General features: G+C 38.6%; 1 protein-coding gene across 1 annotated transcript; it reads left to right on the forward strand.

Annotated features, from left to right (window-relative positions):
* The first annotated feature begins 2,852 nt into the window (after positions 1-2,852).
* On the forward strand, positions 2,853-7,106 carry LOC149184138 (uncharacterized). Its single transcript, XM_089415239.1, has one exon. It carries the CDS (start codon positions 2,853-2,855, stop codon positions 7,104-7,106), a length of 4,254 nt encoding a protein of 1,417 aa, XP_089271365.1.
* Positions 7,107-17,419: the final 10,313 nt, after the last annotated feature.

Here is a 17,419-nt window from a genome sequence, read left to right on the forward strand (position 1 = left end):
CCAACCACATCCACTCCTTCCACATGTGGTGTTCGTCCAACTCCATTACTGATGAATCCATTCATCTTCAGCTGCTCCAATGCACACTCACTGGAGACACTGCTAAATGGTATGTAGACTAGCCTACCACATCTCATTCCATTTTCGTGACGCTTGCTAAGGCGTTCCTCTCATATTTCCAATTACCTCTCTAGTATGACACTGATATGGAGTTATTGACCTCATTCTGCCAGTCCTCCACCACTCGCCTTTTCGACCATGTTCAAGAGTGGTGTAGAAGGAGGAGCACATGTCATGCCCCACCCTTCGAAGACCATGTCTATCTAGATTGGTTTCTTAGGAGTCTTTTAGCACCCTTGGAAAATATGTTGCGTCCCATTTTCCTCATACCAAGGAAGAAGATCTCCAAACAACTCTAAGATACACTAGTATAAAATGGCTAATTAATTACTAGACAAATGACTAAAATTTGCATATAAACGTCCATTTTTTAGTCGATGACCAATAGTGGTTAATTTACAGTATCTTATAACGCGACCAAATTTTAGTCATATTTATCTTAGTCATTAATGGATATTCTAAATTTTATCATATAGTAGTATATTTAGATATAAATTGCGTCATTGATTTAGTCATTAATTGTCAAAATTAATGACCAAATACACAACAAAATATACTACTACATGATCACCCAAGAAAACAAATTAATGACCAAAGAAATATGACCAAAATATTGGTCACGTTATAAGATACTGTAAATTAACTACTAATAGTCACATATATGCAAATTTTAGTCATTGTTTGAAACCAATTAATGACCAAAAACATATGACTACATTTCAGTTGTGTTATAAGATACTGTAAATTAGCTACTAATAGTCGTATGTATGCAAAATTTAGTCGTCATTTGTAATCACAAATTTATCATTTACAATAGTCATTTATCTTTTTTTGGTAGTTTCATATTCATTATATAAATGATTGATTTAGTAATTTATATTTATTTCATTTACTTTCATTAATAATCATTATAAATGACTAATTTAGTCATTGTATATTCATTTTATTTGTGTTCATCATTAATCAATATAAACTACAGATTCACGTCGGGAGCTGAGCGCGAAGGCGAAAATGGCAGCGGCGTATAGCTGCTAGGGTTCGGCGCAGACCTGCAACGGCAGGCAGTCTGCAGGGGCAAAAGCCCACCCCTCTGCGGCAGAGCTGCAGAACACAGGCGTAGGGAGTTGGCAGTAGTGAAGCATGCACCCCCGCCAGGGGGCAGGAGGGGATCCTCCCCCAACCAACGAAATGCAACCAGAGAATCAGGACGATTCAATGAAGGACCAGAATACGAATGAAGAGAATACTGAGGATATGCCGGACAGGCAGAATGAACAAGTTCAGCCAGAGGACCAGAGAGTGAGATCGTCCACATGCAAGCCTGTTGCTAAGCACACGCCAACAGTGGAGTTCCCCAGTCACAGAATCAATGCCAGAATACAATATATGAGGGATCATGCCCTCATAGGCAAATTTATAGGCATCTGGCCGAATGAGAAAGCCCTGAGGACATGGATTAATATCAAATGGCACCCGAAAGGACATATATCCCTGCATTTGGGACCAAAAGGTTTTTTTACAGCAGTCTTCAACTGTTTGGAGGATAGAAACAGGGTCTTTGAGAATGGACCTTACTTCTTCAACTCAGCGGGTCTCTTTCTCAGAGAATGGATAGAACGATTCAACCCGGATAAGGAGGATCTGAGCTGGGCACCAGTATGGATCAGGTTATACTCATTGCCATGGGAGTACTGGGAGGAAGAATCGCTCCAGGAGATTGGGAAGGTTCTGGGGGACTTTGTCAAGGTAGCAGAAGAAACTAAGATGAAGAAGTACACCTCCTATGCTCGGATATGCGTCTACATGGACCTAAAGGAACCTCTGCCTGACAAGGTAAAACTCTCTCATGAAGATGTAGAATGGATCCAGTTAATAGATTATGAACATGTGCCTTTTAGGTGTAGAAAATGCCACGCCTTAGGGCACCTATTCAGAGATTGCCCGCTAAATAGCAAGTCCATGGAACAAGACCAGGACAAACAAACGACAGATGGGTTCACCAAAGTAACAAACCGAAGAAGAGGAAACAAAAAGCAGCCATCTCAGAATAGGCAGGCCCAGAAGGATCCCTCAAAGCCTTCAACAAGTAACAGCTTTGTTGTTCTAGCAGATGAAGCGCAACACGTCCAAGATCCCCTTACCTCCAAGCGCACCTCAAATCAGGAAACGACTGAGGAGCCCAAAGCGCCATCTAAAGGAAAAAATGAGGCACAGGAAGGAAACACCCATAGCACCAAAACGAAAATCGGGAGCCAACCAGAGATGGAAATAGATACAATGGATTCAGGCTCAGCTAAAGCAAGGGAAGAAGAAAATAGCTATCAAGAGGCCCAAAATATGGATGAAGATACAAAAACTCTTGATATAGGGGAACTGGACATTCTTGGTCTGGAGCTAGCTTGTAAAACAAGGAACTTCGACAAGATTACTGAAACGCAAGTGGACAACCTGGTGGAGGTTCTCCACAAAGCCCAGAAGAAATACTCGCCAGGGGTTCAAACAGGCAGTCAATGGGATGGGAAGTTTATTTCAAAAGACAGCAAAAAGCGAGGAAGGAAGTCTACTCTGGAGAGAACCATCAAGGTCGGAGAAGTCCTGGTGGAATCAGGCAGATATGCCCAACTAACCAGGTATTTTAACATCAAACCCAAACCTTCCTAATGAAATTGATATCATGGAACATTAGAGGGCTTAGTGGCCAGAAGAAAGGTAGACTCCTAAAAAACATGATAATGGAAGAAAAACCAGCAATTCTTTTCCTGCAAGAGACTAAATGTAATCAGGTAGTTTTAGAAAAAGTAGCAGCCAAGGCCTGGCCGGCAGGGCAGGTCATAGCGGTGGAAGCTCAGGGAGCCTCAGGTGGCCTGGCAATACTCTGGGATGCAAGACTGATACAGTTGGATAATATACATGCAAACAGAAATTTCATCCAAGCCAAGTTTCATCTAATTGGCACAAATATTGATGGGCACATAACAAATGTATATTTTCCACAAGAAATCCAGCAGAAAGCTGATATTTTGGATGCATTAACACAGCTTAATGCAAACCGGACGCATCCGCTATGGATCTCAGGCGGAGACTACAACATGATAGCAACCCTGGAGGAAAAGAGAGGAGGACGATGCAGAAGCAACAGAGACGGTACATTACTAAAAGAATTCATTCAAGACAACTGGATGATAGACCTTCCAACAGAAAATGGCCTTTACACCTGGAGTAACAAGAGAATGGAACCGACGCAAGTGGCCTCGAGACTGGATCGCTTCCTAATTTCTGACAATGCAGTGCATTTGGGGGGAGAATTCATAGCCTCAATCCTACCATATTCAGGATCGGACCACTGGCCTATTGCCTTACACTGGAACAGACCAGGCAAAAGCATAAGGCGGCCATTCAGATTTGAATCTTTCTGGTTATCGCATCCGGACTTCCATGAATTTATAAGGACAACCTGGACAAATTTTAATGCATCGGAGGGGACAAGAATGGCCCTGTTCCAAAAGAAGCTGAAGTATCTCAAAGAGGAAATAAAACGTTGGAATAAATTCACATTTGGCAATATTTTCAAATCAAAGGAAATCCTCAATCAAAAAATGAAGGACATTCAACAAAGAATAATTTCTAATGGCCGATCTGAGGATTTGACACAACAGGAACAAGTCATAGAAAAGCAAATCCTGGAAAGAGACCTGCAGGAAGAGACCTTGTGGAGGCAGAAATCGAGGATTAGGTGGCTGAAGGAAGGTGAAAAGAATACAAAATTCTTTCACAAAACAACAGTCCAAAGACGAATGATCAACCAAATCTCCTATGTTAACAATGAGCAAGGAATCAAGGTTGAAAATCATGAAGGAATAGAAAAGGAGTTCGTCAACTACTTCAAACAAATGAATCAAGAACCAAACATCAACAGATCTGAAGCTATTGATAACATCACCAGGCACATCCCCAGAATAATTACAGAAGACCATAATACTCTTCTTCTCAAACCAATCAGTCTTCAAGAGGTAGAAACAGCGGTGAATCAACTCAAGGCAGGAAAAGCGCCTGGCCCAGACGGGTTCACGTCAAACTTCTTTCAGCATTTCTGGGAATTAATTAAATGGGAAGTCTGGCAGGTCGTGGAGGAATCAAGGACTCTCAGATGGATGTATCCAGCCATGAACGCAACATTTCTAGCATTAATTCCCAAATCTTCGGAATCCAATTCTCCAGATAAGTATCGGCCCATTGCCTTATGTAATATCATATACAAAATTGTCTCTAAGGTTATTGCCCTAAGATTGAAGCCCTTGCTGCCCCTTATCATCTCTCCCGAACAATCCGGGTATGTAGAAGGGCGACAGATTACAGATGGGATCATCCTAACCCATGAAATAATGCATTCACTCAAGCAATTGAAGAAGCCAGGGATGCTACTCAAAATCGATCTATCCAAAGCATTCGACAGTATCAGCTGGGATTATTTGCAAAAAACTCTCCTTGCTTTTGGCTTCGCCCCCCCATGGGTCAGATGGGTTAGTAGTCTCATTTCCTCATCTTTCTTTTCCATCCTCATTAACGGGATTCCTTCTCCCACCTTTCGTCCTTCCCGGGGCATTAGGCAGGGAGATCCCTTGTCACCCTTTCTGTTTGTTATCCTCGCTGAAGGTCTGGGGCGAAGTATAAAAGCTGCCATTCTTGCGCATAAGCTCAAAGGGATTGCTGTTCACCATCTCCCAGCAGTTTCTCATCAACAATTTGTTGATGATAACATGCTTTTCGGCCACCCATCTGTTCAAGAAGCACGCTCCTTTAAATCCATCCTTGACTCTTTTTCAAAAGCATCTGGAGCCCTCATCAATAATGCCAAATCCCAAGTCTTTTTCTTTAATACCCCTCCTTACACCCAAAGAGCCATAACGCGTATTCTTGGCTTCTCTAAGGCTTCCCTTCCCTCCTCTTATCTAGGAGCTCCTCTTATCGCTTCAGCCCTCAAGCATTCTTCGTGGTCAAACCTGCTCGAAAAATTAGAAGCCAGATTGCTCCTTTGGACTTACAGATCGCTTAATATGGCCAGCAGGATTGTGCTGATCAAGGCTGTTTTGCAATCCATGCCACTCTATTTATTCTCCATCTTAGCTGCGCCAAAATGGGTTCTTAAGGCCATCAAACAACTGCAGCAGAACTTCTTATGGGGCAGCTCAGGACCAAATAGAAAATGGGCTCTCATTAGATGGGAGAAGGCATGTCTTCCTAGATTGGCAGGAGGAATAGGACTCAGAGACCCAGAACAAAGTAACAAGACAATGGGAGCGAAAATATGGTGGAGGTGGCTTTCAAACTCTAACACCCCCTGGGCAATCCTCTGGACAACAAAATATACAAGGAACTTACCCCTAGAAGAAAGGATCAGAATGTCGGAAATCAGCAAAGGCTCGCTCATATGGAACTCGACCATTCAACATAGAGATCTCATCCAAAAACATAGCTTCTGGGAGGTGAAAGATGGTCTTACTGCCAGGTTCTGGGAAGATTCATGGCAGCAGCTACCAAATCTCAAAGATAGTATGCAAACTATTTCAGAATGGGAGATAAATCCGCAGGAGAAAATAAGCAATTTCTGGAAAGCACAGACTAACCAAGATCAGAGAGATTGGAAGGAAACAAGCATCATTTTACCACGTAGCTCAAATCAAAACCAACTCTCTCTCTCCTCAGAGCTAAAAAAACGCAGGATATTAAAGCAAGCAGGAATGGACACATTGAGATGGGGTTATGAGGAGAGGGGTACCTTCACTACAAAGGAAGCCTACAGGATCATCATAAGGGACAGAATAGACAAAGATCAGATATGGGGCAAAATATGGAAACCCCCAATTTGGCCGAAGGTATCCACCTTTCTGTGGCTTCTCTCATACAATAGAATCCTCACCTGGGACAACCTCAGAAAACGGGGTTTCTTGGGACCTTCCATCTGCCTCAATTGCAATCAGGAAGAAGAATCAGCTCTCCACCTAATGCAGACGTGCCAGATGAGCAGAAAGATATGGGAAAAGGTGGTATTTCGTTGTCAAAAGGAAGGCCGAGTACGGGGGGATATCAAAGACACAATACGCCAATGGCCTCAAGCGCCATACCAATGTAAGATCCTAAATATCCTATGGCAAATAATACCGGGATTCTTGATGTGGAATATCTGGAAGGAACGAAACCGGAGGATTTTCAAAGGTCAATCAATGACTCTGGAGCAGGTATGGAAGGGAATTCATAACAATATCAGTGAAACTCTTTCCACAAAAGGCTGGTCCCAAGACGACTTCCCAAAGCAACCTCAGGAGCTAGCCATCTGGAACAATTGGCAGATACAGATACAAGCTCAGATTTCGGTCAAGGCTAACCCAGCCAAGCACCAAACCCACAATGTAAAGTGGATGCCACCACCCATAAACGTGTTCCAACTGAATTTCGATGGCGCTTCGAAAGGCAATCCGGGTCAGACTGGTTATGGAGGCATTATTAGAGATCATCAGGGTAAATCTCACATTACCTTCTTTGGCACAATAGGTTGGAATACCAACAATGCGGCGGAACTGGAAGGTTTATGGAAAGGACTTACTCTGGCGCAGGAGGGCAATTATCTACCTCTAATTGTGGAAGGGGATTCCCAAATTCTTATAAACATGGCCTTAAAGCTCCAACAGGGTTCCCAAATACACAAGGTCAGCAGCAGCTGGAGACTGGCATCCAGATTGGAACAAGTTCAACACTGGTTGCAGGAGAACAGAGCTGTTTCCTTCAAGCATATAAAAAGGGAAGGGAACAAGCCAGCTGATTTCCTAGCTAATTTAGGGGTGGACAATGAGAAAGAGTTCTCTGCAGGCCCTCTACATAATACAGTTTCGGCGGATCATCTCCCCACCTTCCAAGCAATATTAGACAGAGACATGCAACCACAAGACGATTCACACCCGGATGCGGGTGGCAGCTTGAGGATCGCTTGAGCTTGTTGCGTTGGGTAGCTGGCGTCATACGGTGGCTCGCCAGGATGGCATCAGTCGGTGGCTCTGCGAAGCATTAAAACCTTTAAATGCTGAGGAGACGGCATTGCAGGTGGGAGATGGGCTCAAGCAAGGCGACTTTAAGCGCCCTGTACCCTGATTCGATGGGAATTGTTCTGTCTGGATCCAGATTGTTCCAAGCAGAGGTCTATTTAATGGAGCATTGGCTCCAGGTTTGGTATGCGTGGAATTTTGTTATGATGTTTGATGATAAGGGTGGAGAGGGGCCGATCTCTGGCTTTGTGAGGAGTTGCAGAGGTTTCACCTCCGTCCAGAGTGCGCTCTCTTTGCTCTCGGCTGTGAAGGGGATCGTGAGGTTCCATAATTCTGTCTCGGCTTCTCTTAAGGTTGTTCTGTGTGGAAGAGTCACGGCTTTGCGTACTGGCACTTTGCCTTTCAGTGTAAAGAGCTCGAGATCTCCCCTGCTCATGGCACCGCGACAAAGAGGAGTCCCGAGAAGAGGGGGTGTGTGGGGGATAAGAAGACGGCAGGAGGCTCAAGCCAGAGCAATTCCGCCGCTCGCCATAGTCGCGCCTCCTTCTTCTCCCTCAGAGGAGTCGGATCCTTCTGAAAGCCAAGTTCACACCTCCCGCTTCACCTTCAGGTGCAGGCGAAATCAATCACTTGTCTCATTCCTGATAACTGTAATTGCTACGGAGGAAGAGGAGGACTCTGCCAGCCAGGAGGAGGACGATGGGGAGCATGTTCAAACTCGTAATGCCCGGGCGATTGCGGAGGTTGGTAATGTTGAAGATCCTCCTCCAGACGACATCAATCCTGTGGAGCCTGTTGTTGGTCTGGACACGCATCCGCAGCCGGTTCATCCACCGGAAATTCGCCTGGAAGTTATAGAAGACGCTGCCATGTCTGACTGGCTTCCTCTCCCGCCAGAAGTCGACAACAATGCACAAGGTGAGCCTCCGAAGGCTTAATTCCTGTTTCTTCTGCTGTTTAATGGTCATGTTTTGGAGTTTTGGTGGGGTTTCATCTCTATCCGCGGCGCCCAGTTTTTTGTTATTGGGTAGGGGACCTTTCAGAGTTCGTGGTGTCTCCAGAACTCTGGAAACAATGGTCTCTTTACTCTCCTACGTTACAATGCTACCAGCAGCAAGCCACAAGATGCAAGCAATGAATCAATGGTTCGTCAAATCTGCTTACTGCTGTTCTGCTGAAGGGATCTCTTTTGTAAGTCAGGGGGCCACCTGCAACTGTTTCGCCTATGCTCACTTCTATGGTCTCTATCTTTGTAATTCAGGTGGCCACGCGCACCTGCTTTGTTCTTCTGACAGAGGGTGGCCTTATGCATCCTCAGAGGCTATGTCCTCTTTGTAAATACTTTTTCTTCTTTTTAATACAATAGCTTAGTCTTTACACAGAAAAAAAAAAATCAATATAAACTACTAATTTAGTAGTTTTAGTTTTATTTTATGTGTTCATTATTAATCAAAATAAATTAATTAGTATAATTTTGCTATTAAATTTAAAAAATGTCATATAATATGCATGTTCATATGATATGAAAACACAAAGTTACATATGTTAATTACAATGCTAATTAATATCAAGTACAACAATAAATAATTTCAACCACAATTTATATTATATGAAATTTCAAGTATTACAATATCAATTTCCAACTTAAAATTGGTTGGACTACAATTTACACATGAAATATTGTTTCATCACTTCAAAACATTATCATTATGTTTCCAAGGCATTGCAGGTGAATTCACCAAATCTAAAGACTTGACCATCAGTTTGTATGTGTGTGTCTCATTAAAGATATTAGCTTCAAGGGTATCACTAGACTAGTTCTCTTCTCTTTCTCTTTTTTCATTTGTAGCTCCAGTGTTATTGCTCTCCTCTTTCTTGACTTCCTGCTTCTTACCATCAATATTGAGTTCTTCTTTTGAAAATGAAAGAAGATACAATGCATAGTATAAGACATGAAAGATGATGAACACTAGAATATAAACTAAAGTAGACTATAAAAAAATTATGTAACATATACCTCAACATCAGCTATATCAATGTCATTTTTCCCCAGAAAAGCAAGAAACTCAAACAAGTTTTCTTCAGTTGGGAAATAATGGTCATTATGTGGCTAGATGACCTGTATAAACAAAACAATTAAAACATCACCATAAAAAAGAACACCTTAAGAACTTAGTATTCAAACTTCAGGAAAAGCTTAGGCACAATCATGCCAACTAAGTTACATGCTAAAAAGTTCAAACTATTGATAAATTGTGAAAACAAATGGAAAGAAAAAGACAACATATAATAAACCAAAGCAACGTGGTGGCAATGTCATAACATTTTTTTTTGCACATTTCCACCATTTGGATCTTGTTACAATAGGTTTAATAAAAAGATAAAAACAATTAATATAATATCTTAGAAGAATAGCCCACAAGGCTTTGGATTGATGGTGAATGGGTGTATTGTTAAGGCACTCCTTGCGAAAGGTCACCGGTTCAAATCCCTCGTGGGTTCTTAGGTAGTATTATATAGAAAAAAAGTTATCTTCGAAGAATAAATATGAAGTAAGCAACTTAATTAATTAAATAAAAAGATAAGTAACTTGAAAATCAATTGCTTCTACATAGATAATTTTGATAAAAATATAATTTTAAAAGTTGTATAACAATTTCTTTTTATTAATATATTGAAAAATATAGATAAATACAAATAGATTTTAAAGTGGAACGTGTTGCAATGATCAAAGTAGTGTATTTGAAAGTTGTACGTTTTAGTGGAAATTTCAATTTTCACCACCTCAATGCTATGAATCATCTCTATACCTATAATGTCAAAATCCATAGGCAAACTATGTAGTCAATAATCTATTAATTAGACCAACTACAATGATGACTTAAAATGTACAAATACATTAAATACATTTGCAAATATAATTGATTATAGGAGGACCCCAAACTACTACAAACTTAAAACATCCAATCCTTTCCATTTTCATAAGGTAAGCATAACCTTGAAACTGATATGGCACAAAAATAATAGAAAAGGATTGAGATGCACACCTTTCTCATAATACCACTCTAGGAGTTACCTCTCTCCTCCACTCCCAACGTAGACATGGAAGCTCAGTAGTTGTGCAGCTCCTGAATGCAACAAATACCAAGGTTCACATCTGTCTCTCTCTCTCTCTCTCTCTCTCTCTCTCTCTCTCTCTCGTATGCAATCAAACGTACATAAGCATGCATGAATGCATCATAAATCCTATAACAAAACTATCATGGAGGAGAAAGTTAATGATCACATGGGATCAATGCTTGTTTGCATCAAAGGTGAAAATAGAAAAAATCAATATAGGGTTGGAGAATTGAGAATGCCTCATATATTTTACATCTATAAGATACACACATACTGATAAGATGAAAATCATATGATTTCATAAGGGATAAACATAATTTATACAAAGGAAGGTAATGGAGATATGATGTAGTAGACTCTTAAAAAAGGGTATGTTAGGATCACTTCCAACCATAGGCACCAACTTCTAAGTAAATTCAACAATGAATGTAACCCTTGAGACATTAGAGTCTACTTGTGACTTTGCATGGTAGTGACAAACCATATACATCTCCTTAGTACAAAAAACCATTGTCACATTGACATAAGAAGAAAATCAAGATAGTGACATCTTTTTGTTATTTGTAATCATTTGTATAGTTAATTTACATCCATCGATCCTATGAAAAAGGGTTACTATCTATCTCTCCATTTTATGGATAGAAAGGAAAGGCCTTGTATGAGCAATATGTCACTAACTAGATTTCGTATCCACATCTGAAATATTTGCTACAAGAAGTAGAGCATACATTCCCTCTAGTCTTTATGCAAGCTTAGAAGCGTCTATTTTACCAAGTTGTATCAATGGCTCCACCAAAGGTATCATCTGGTTGAAAAATACGATGCAATTAATCCAATTAATACCATCTTCAAAATAAATTTCAAGATGGGAACATTTCATTTAAAACAAAATATTTAAAGCTAACATAAGATCATGTATAACTTTAAACTTTTGAACCATTAGAGCTAGACAACAATATTTACCCATATCAAAATATTTGAGTTCTGGTGTGCTAATTTCAGACTACGAAGGTGTGCTCTTTGCAAATTTTCCTTCTCTTTAAGTCCCATAGCAAAGAAAGAAGCAACATCTTATACAAATGCATTTGCTGAGTTTTCAATCCAGGAACCCAAAGACAACAATATTGCAATATGTGCCTCCTCATCCCTATGTTTTTTTCCAAGAAAGTTGTTAAAAAACAAATCAAATAGTATACTAGAAAAGAACCTATCAAAAAAAAAAAACCAAACTTCTGCAATGGTTGTAGGACCAGGAGTGATGTCCACATCTTGAGCCCTTCTTGGACCTGTCATTCAAACAGAGAAGTTGTCCATTGTTTAAATATTTTTTTATAAATTTTTCCTGTCAACGACCTTCATACACTCAAAGATTAATTTCTCCTTCTGCACCACCAAACATCTATCACCATGTAGAATCCCAAGAGAAAATTAAGGTGCCATATCAAGAAAAAGGACTAGGAAACCACATTTGCACTCCTCCAAGGAAATAGTTATGGATTTCAAAAATCAACGTCATAGCTAGTGTACAAAGGCAAAAAATAGAATATAAATGCAAATGATGAAATGTCCATTGGGACTGAAATGTCTCGTATAAACCATTTTTCCATCTCAAATGCCTTGAACTAGGTATTTAATGCTTCCAAAATTTCCTCCTTGTTAGTATTAATGAATAGCAATGTGAGACACTCAAAGCAAATAAATCAACCTTTGATTCCTTTCACAACTTCAATAAGAAGGCATGTGAGTGCCATGTTCAGCACGTTATTTCCATTTTTCCTGGGATTATGACTTTCTATAACAAGTTTCTCAGGGGGCACTTATGTTTTGAAAGTGAACATTGGGCGTTTATCCTTGTCCTCCACTATCTTCACAAGTTTTGATCAACTGGTCTTCCTTAATCACAAATTTATTTATCTAGGCAGCTGTTGGTCTTGCTTTAGCAATGGCCCAAACAACTAATGAGTATCCATGTCTACAGTCACCAGTAAAAAAATCATCATCGACACTCGTTACAAAATCACCAAAGTTGGCTTTGAAATTTGACTTGTTATCCCTTTCCATATCAAGCTTCTTTGCGATAATTTGTCAAACCAAATAAAAAACTGAAATTAGAGTGAGGAGGTAAATGGAGAAATTCTAGAAAATATGGTGTGTACGTCGAGTATATTTTAGACACATAATATAAATGTTAAAAATATGTGTATTGAAGGTTATGGATTTGGAAAGTTGCAATATCACTGAATTACTCAATTTTCCAAAGAAAAAAACATAGTCCAACAATGAATGTTGTCAACTAGATTCAGATTGGACCTGAATCGTTACATTGTGCTTATCATTAAAAAAATCAAATTTTTATATGACCTTAGCAGCAACTTTGATGCTTAAAAAAACATAGCTTACATGTTCTAGTCCAAGAAATCCTATTGCTAAGAAAACAAGTTTTGCTTCTATAAGTACCTTTCTGCCCTCCTTCTCTTTCTACTAAAGCTTTCCACTCATTTTTTTCCCATTTAACCTAAATCAATTCAAGTCCTTTATCATTTCCATTTTCATTATCTATAAACCTTTTTGTCAACACTTCACATGACATGGGATCTTTACCAAACTTGGGAATAAATTCCTAGTGGCTACAACAAAGACAGATAACAAAAAGAGAACAAAGACAGATAATCATGGAATTATTCTAGGATACAACATGTTAGAAAATAATAGATAACTAATTTTTATTTAGATGAAAATGAATAAAGACAAACCTAAGGCCAAAGATTCTGAGGAGCACGAGAATTGGGGGTTGTGGAAGGAGCTCCAAATTCACAACATTGCTACATCCATGTCTTATGGTTTTTGCTATACAATCAATTCCAATGTCTCCTCCTCTAATGACAACAAGCCTTTTCCCTTTTGTAGAAATAAACTTTTCATCTCAAAATCCATTGTCCCACAAAATCTTAGTATTTGAATGAAGAAACTCCATAGAAAAATGTATTCTCGTTAATTCACGACCAGGCATAGGGAGATCCCTGGAATTTATATATATAAAATAATTTGACACTGTACAGCAAGGGCCTCGACTCCTATGGGAAAAATGTGAATTGAAATCAAATATAGAAAGTGTACCTTGGTTTTGTTGCACCACATGCCAAAATAAAAACACTATTTTGAGTGTGAATCTTCTCCACAGAGAAAAGAGAGTCAACTCCAACATTTGCATTCATAACAAAATTAACACCTTCCTCTACCATCAGATCAACATGTCGTTGGATAACATCAAGTTTGTTTTTCATATTAGGAACTCCATACACCGTCAAACCTCCAAGTTGATTAGCACGTTCATAAACAATGACAGAGTGCCCATGAGCTTTATTAAGTTGATTAGCAACAACCAAACTAGCTTGCCCATTGCCCACTATAACAAGTTTCTTCCTACATCTAATGACCCATCCATATCAGGATCTACTTCACCACATCATAGAAAACAGACAGATTATTTTCAAAATGATAAGCATCATAAGAATGACATTAAGAATTATAAAGGAAAGACACATACCTTGTCCTCTTCTCGGGTGGATGTGGAACCATATAACCTTCTTCGAAAGTTTTATCAATGATGGCACATTGAATACTTTTAATAGATACTATATTTTCAATTATTCCTAGTACACACAAACCTTCACAAGGGGTAGGGCATACACATTCAGTGAATTCTTGAAAATTATTTGTTTCCAGCAGTTGGTCCAATGCTTCTTGCCAATGCCCTTGGTGCACTAATTCATTTCACTAAGGTATTTTGTTCCCAAGAGGACATACACTGTTATCCTGCATGGAGGAAAAAGTTTCACACATTTATAATACAATCAAGTGTACAATCTAAAAAAACAAAAAATATACATGAACAAGGAATGTAATTAAGAAGCTTTGCAATATACAAAAAGGAAAACATTCAAACAATGAATATAAGTTATAACATATGAAGTTTGAATTGTATAACTACATTATGTTTCACTTTCTATTTTAGTAAATAATTAGGGGCAAATAAATGATGTATGGACTTTAACTTGATGACAAAAGCAGGTTCCACAATTCATACATCTACCTGATTGTGTCTTCAGTAGTGGCCCTGGCTTTTTTTCCTCAACCAATTCTTTCCAATCATTCATCTGTGTTGCAACATCTATATATGTAAGACTCTCACTCTCATATATTAGAAAACCATGGTGCTTAACTACATTATCTATTTTTGTAGGTCTCTGTGCCACCACTTTCTGTTCACTTTGTTGCAAACTAGATAGAAATGTTAGCCCCATGACGAAGCCATCACACTCAACATTTATACAACTTAATATTTGATGACATTGTCAAATCATTTGAATGAGTCAAGGATTTTATACTGTGGAGTTAATACTTTATGATGATAATATATATACATGTTATACAATTGAAATTAAAATAAGCAAAAAATGATTTGAACTACATGAAAATGTACCTTGTAAGCCCTATGATTTTTTTTATGTTGATTTGAAGCAATTTTTTCCATCCTCTTCAATTCCTTAAAGGAATTTTTCTTCATCTAGTCAGCCTCCTCTGCTTCCTTCACAATATTCCTAACCTTAATTTCTTGGAACACTCTATTGCACTATTTTGGGATGACCCATTTTCTGGTTGACAAGTCTGGCTTTGTCACATAATTTCATCTGCTCACCCTTCACCTTATTGTCTCGTGAATTAGAAATAAAAGAAACATCCCCGTCATGATATAGAACTAATCATATCTCTTCAATTTGGTCTGCGACCCCAAAAACTAATTGAAAACTGTCACTTCTATTATTTTCACTTGCAAGTCCTTAAGCCTTATCTTCAAGAGAAACCAATGTCCCAAACTCATTTATCCTTCTGTCGTCTACATCCAAGTTGCATGTTTTGGGGGAAACTATAGATTTGGTTTTCTTTGTCCTTATGCTTTTTTCTGCTCCTTGTTGTGACTGTAGTGGGTTCTTCACTATAGACTTAAGCACATAACATGGTTACAATGAGTTTTCTTAACATTCAATGATCTCAACACTCTCAAGTCTACGGATAACTACATAATCACCTAGACTATTGATAATCCTCCTACCTACTTGTATGTAAACTATTCCTTCTTTTCATAACTTTGATGTACAAAGAAAAGAATTGAATTGCAACATAAGATAAACAAGTAAAATTATGCTTTGGTGAACACACTCAAATAAAATATTGTAATAAATAGTATTACCTAGGCTCTGTATTCTTATCATCTTCATGTGAAGGCCAACATCTCTTCTGAAAACCAAGACCATTGACCAACAAGGGCAAGATAATCCAAACATAAATACTATAAGTTATAATTATTGGAAAATGTCAATTTCAACTCAAGTCAAAGTTCTTGGAATCTAATGTAAAATGTCTAAGAGAATTACCTAAAAGATAAAATCTATTTCAAAGTACAAGGGTTTTCAAAACCAACCAATTCAGCCAGTTTAACCCTTAAAGAGGATGGTCTGGCCCTTGAACTGGTTCAGTGACTAGTTCCATATCAAACTGGATGGTTCGGTACAGAACCAATTCGACAAGCCAATTCAATTGGTTTATATATATATATATATATATATATATATATATATATATATATATATATAAACCAATAGAATTTCCTTGTCGAATAAACCATGCAGTTTCTAGTAAACTAGTTCATAAATTTATTTTGAGGTAGAGGCTTGCTTGGACTCGAAGTAAGAGCTGGGTTAGTTGCACTATTATCTTTTTCTAACCCTAGTCGAGAAAATTCACTACCGTTTTTCCCTTATGAACAATTGATCTTTGTTCCATCCATGTAGGATTCCTATTGCTTTTTATAGATTCCCTCCCTCTTTGACTCGCTTACCAGCAATTTAACAATTCCCATGTCTTCAACTAGCTTTAGAATGTTCCATAAGTCTTGATTCCTTATGGGTTTTTTCTCAAACACTTAGATCTGGGTCCGGAATTGGGTGTTCCAACCATGGGAAACCTCAAATTACCCATTGTGTTGTGCATCTATGTTCAGGTCATCCCAACAATTTGGATTTCCATCCTACCCATTTTCTTTGCGAAGATCAGGGACTCCATAATAGATTCAGTTTCTAGAGCCATGATTATGTTTGAAAATTTTGGGTTCACTCACACAGGGCATGTTGAAATCTTTGTAAAAGATTTGGCATGGGTGAGCACACCGCAAGGCCCTGATTTGGATCTCTCCATGATGGGTTTTTTCTTATTATTAGATGAGAATTTGGTGTAGGTTCTGGTAGAATTGGAGGAGAATCCCAATTATTGTGTCCTTGACAGTCATTACATCACACCACTGTTCAACTTCAAGGAGCTGCATGCAGACAATACATATAATAACTCATACCCTATTGTAGATGTCAATGAGTATAGTCTCTTTTTTCAAATTGTCATACTTAGTACAGAGTTTCAATTAATGTCCACACCAAAATGTACAACTTGGAGGGCAATGTGAAGGATTTCCTTCCTGCAGGTCATACCCAATTTCCCTCACTTTAGTTTTGTTTCTTTGTTTTGTATGCAGTTTTCCTTGGGGTTTGGATTTATGTCTGTGGAAAACAAAAGGCCACGGTGCATAGAATACATGTTATTATGTGTACATTGCTCCTGTTCAAAGCATTGAATCTGACTGATGTAGCTGAGGATAAATTGTATGTTAAGAGGACAAAGAGTGCCCAAGGATGGGATATTGACTTCTATGTCTTTGGGTTTTTTAAGGGCATCCTGCTCTTCAGTGTAATAGTTCTCATAGGTACAGGTTGGTGAAGAAAGAAGAAACAGACAACTGAATTTTGAACATTAAGGTTGCAAAGTGGCATTCTATTCTTCCCATGAAACGAAAAGCTAATGATGTTTAAAATGAGAAATCATGTGATCTTCAAAATTAGATCACCAGCTAATTCCCATTTGTGTACCAATAAGATTGCTTTAAAAATAAAACAACAGTAAAAAAGCTAAAGGCACATGCACAATAGTAAAAAGATGTTGCAAATATTGTTTGGGGCATATATCACCAAAGGTTTGGAAAGATACCTTTTATAAATAAAATAAAAAAAGATCAAGAAAAAAATAAGAAATTA

This window comes from Pinus tabuliformis, chromosome 3_2 (genome assembly GCF_031772625.1).
Source record: "Pinus tabuliformis cultivar Carrire ecotype Pingquan chromosome 3_2, CPIR1, whole genome shotgun sequence".
NCBI lineage: Eukaryota > Viridiplantae > Streptophyta > Pinopsida > Pinales > Pinaceae > Pinus > Pinus tabuliformis.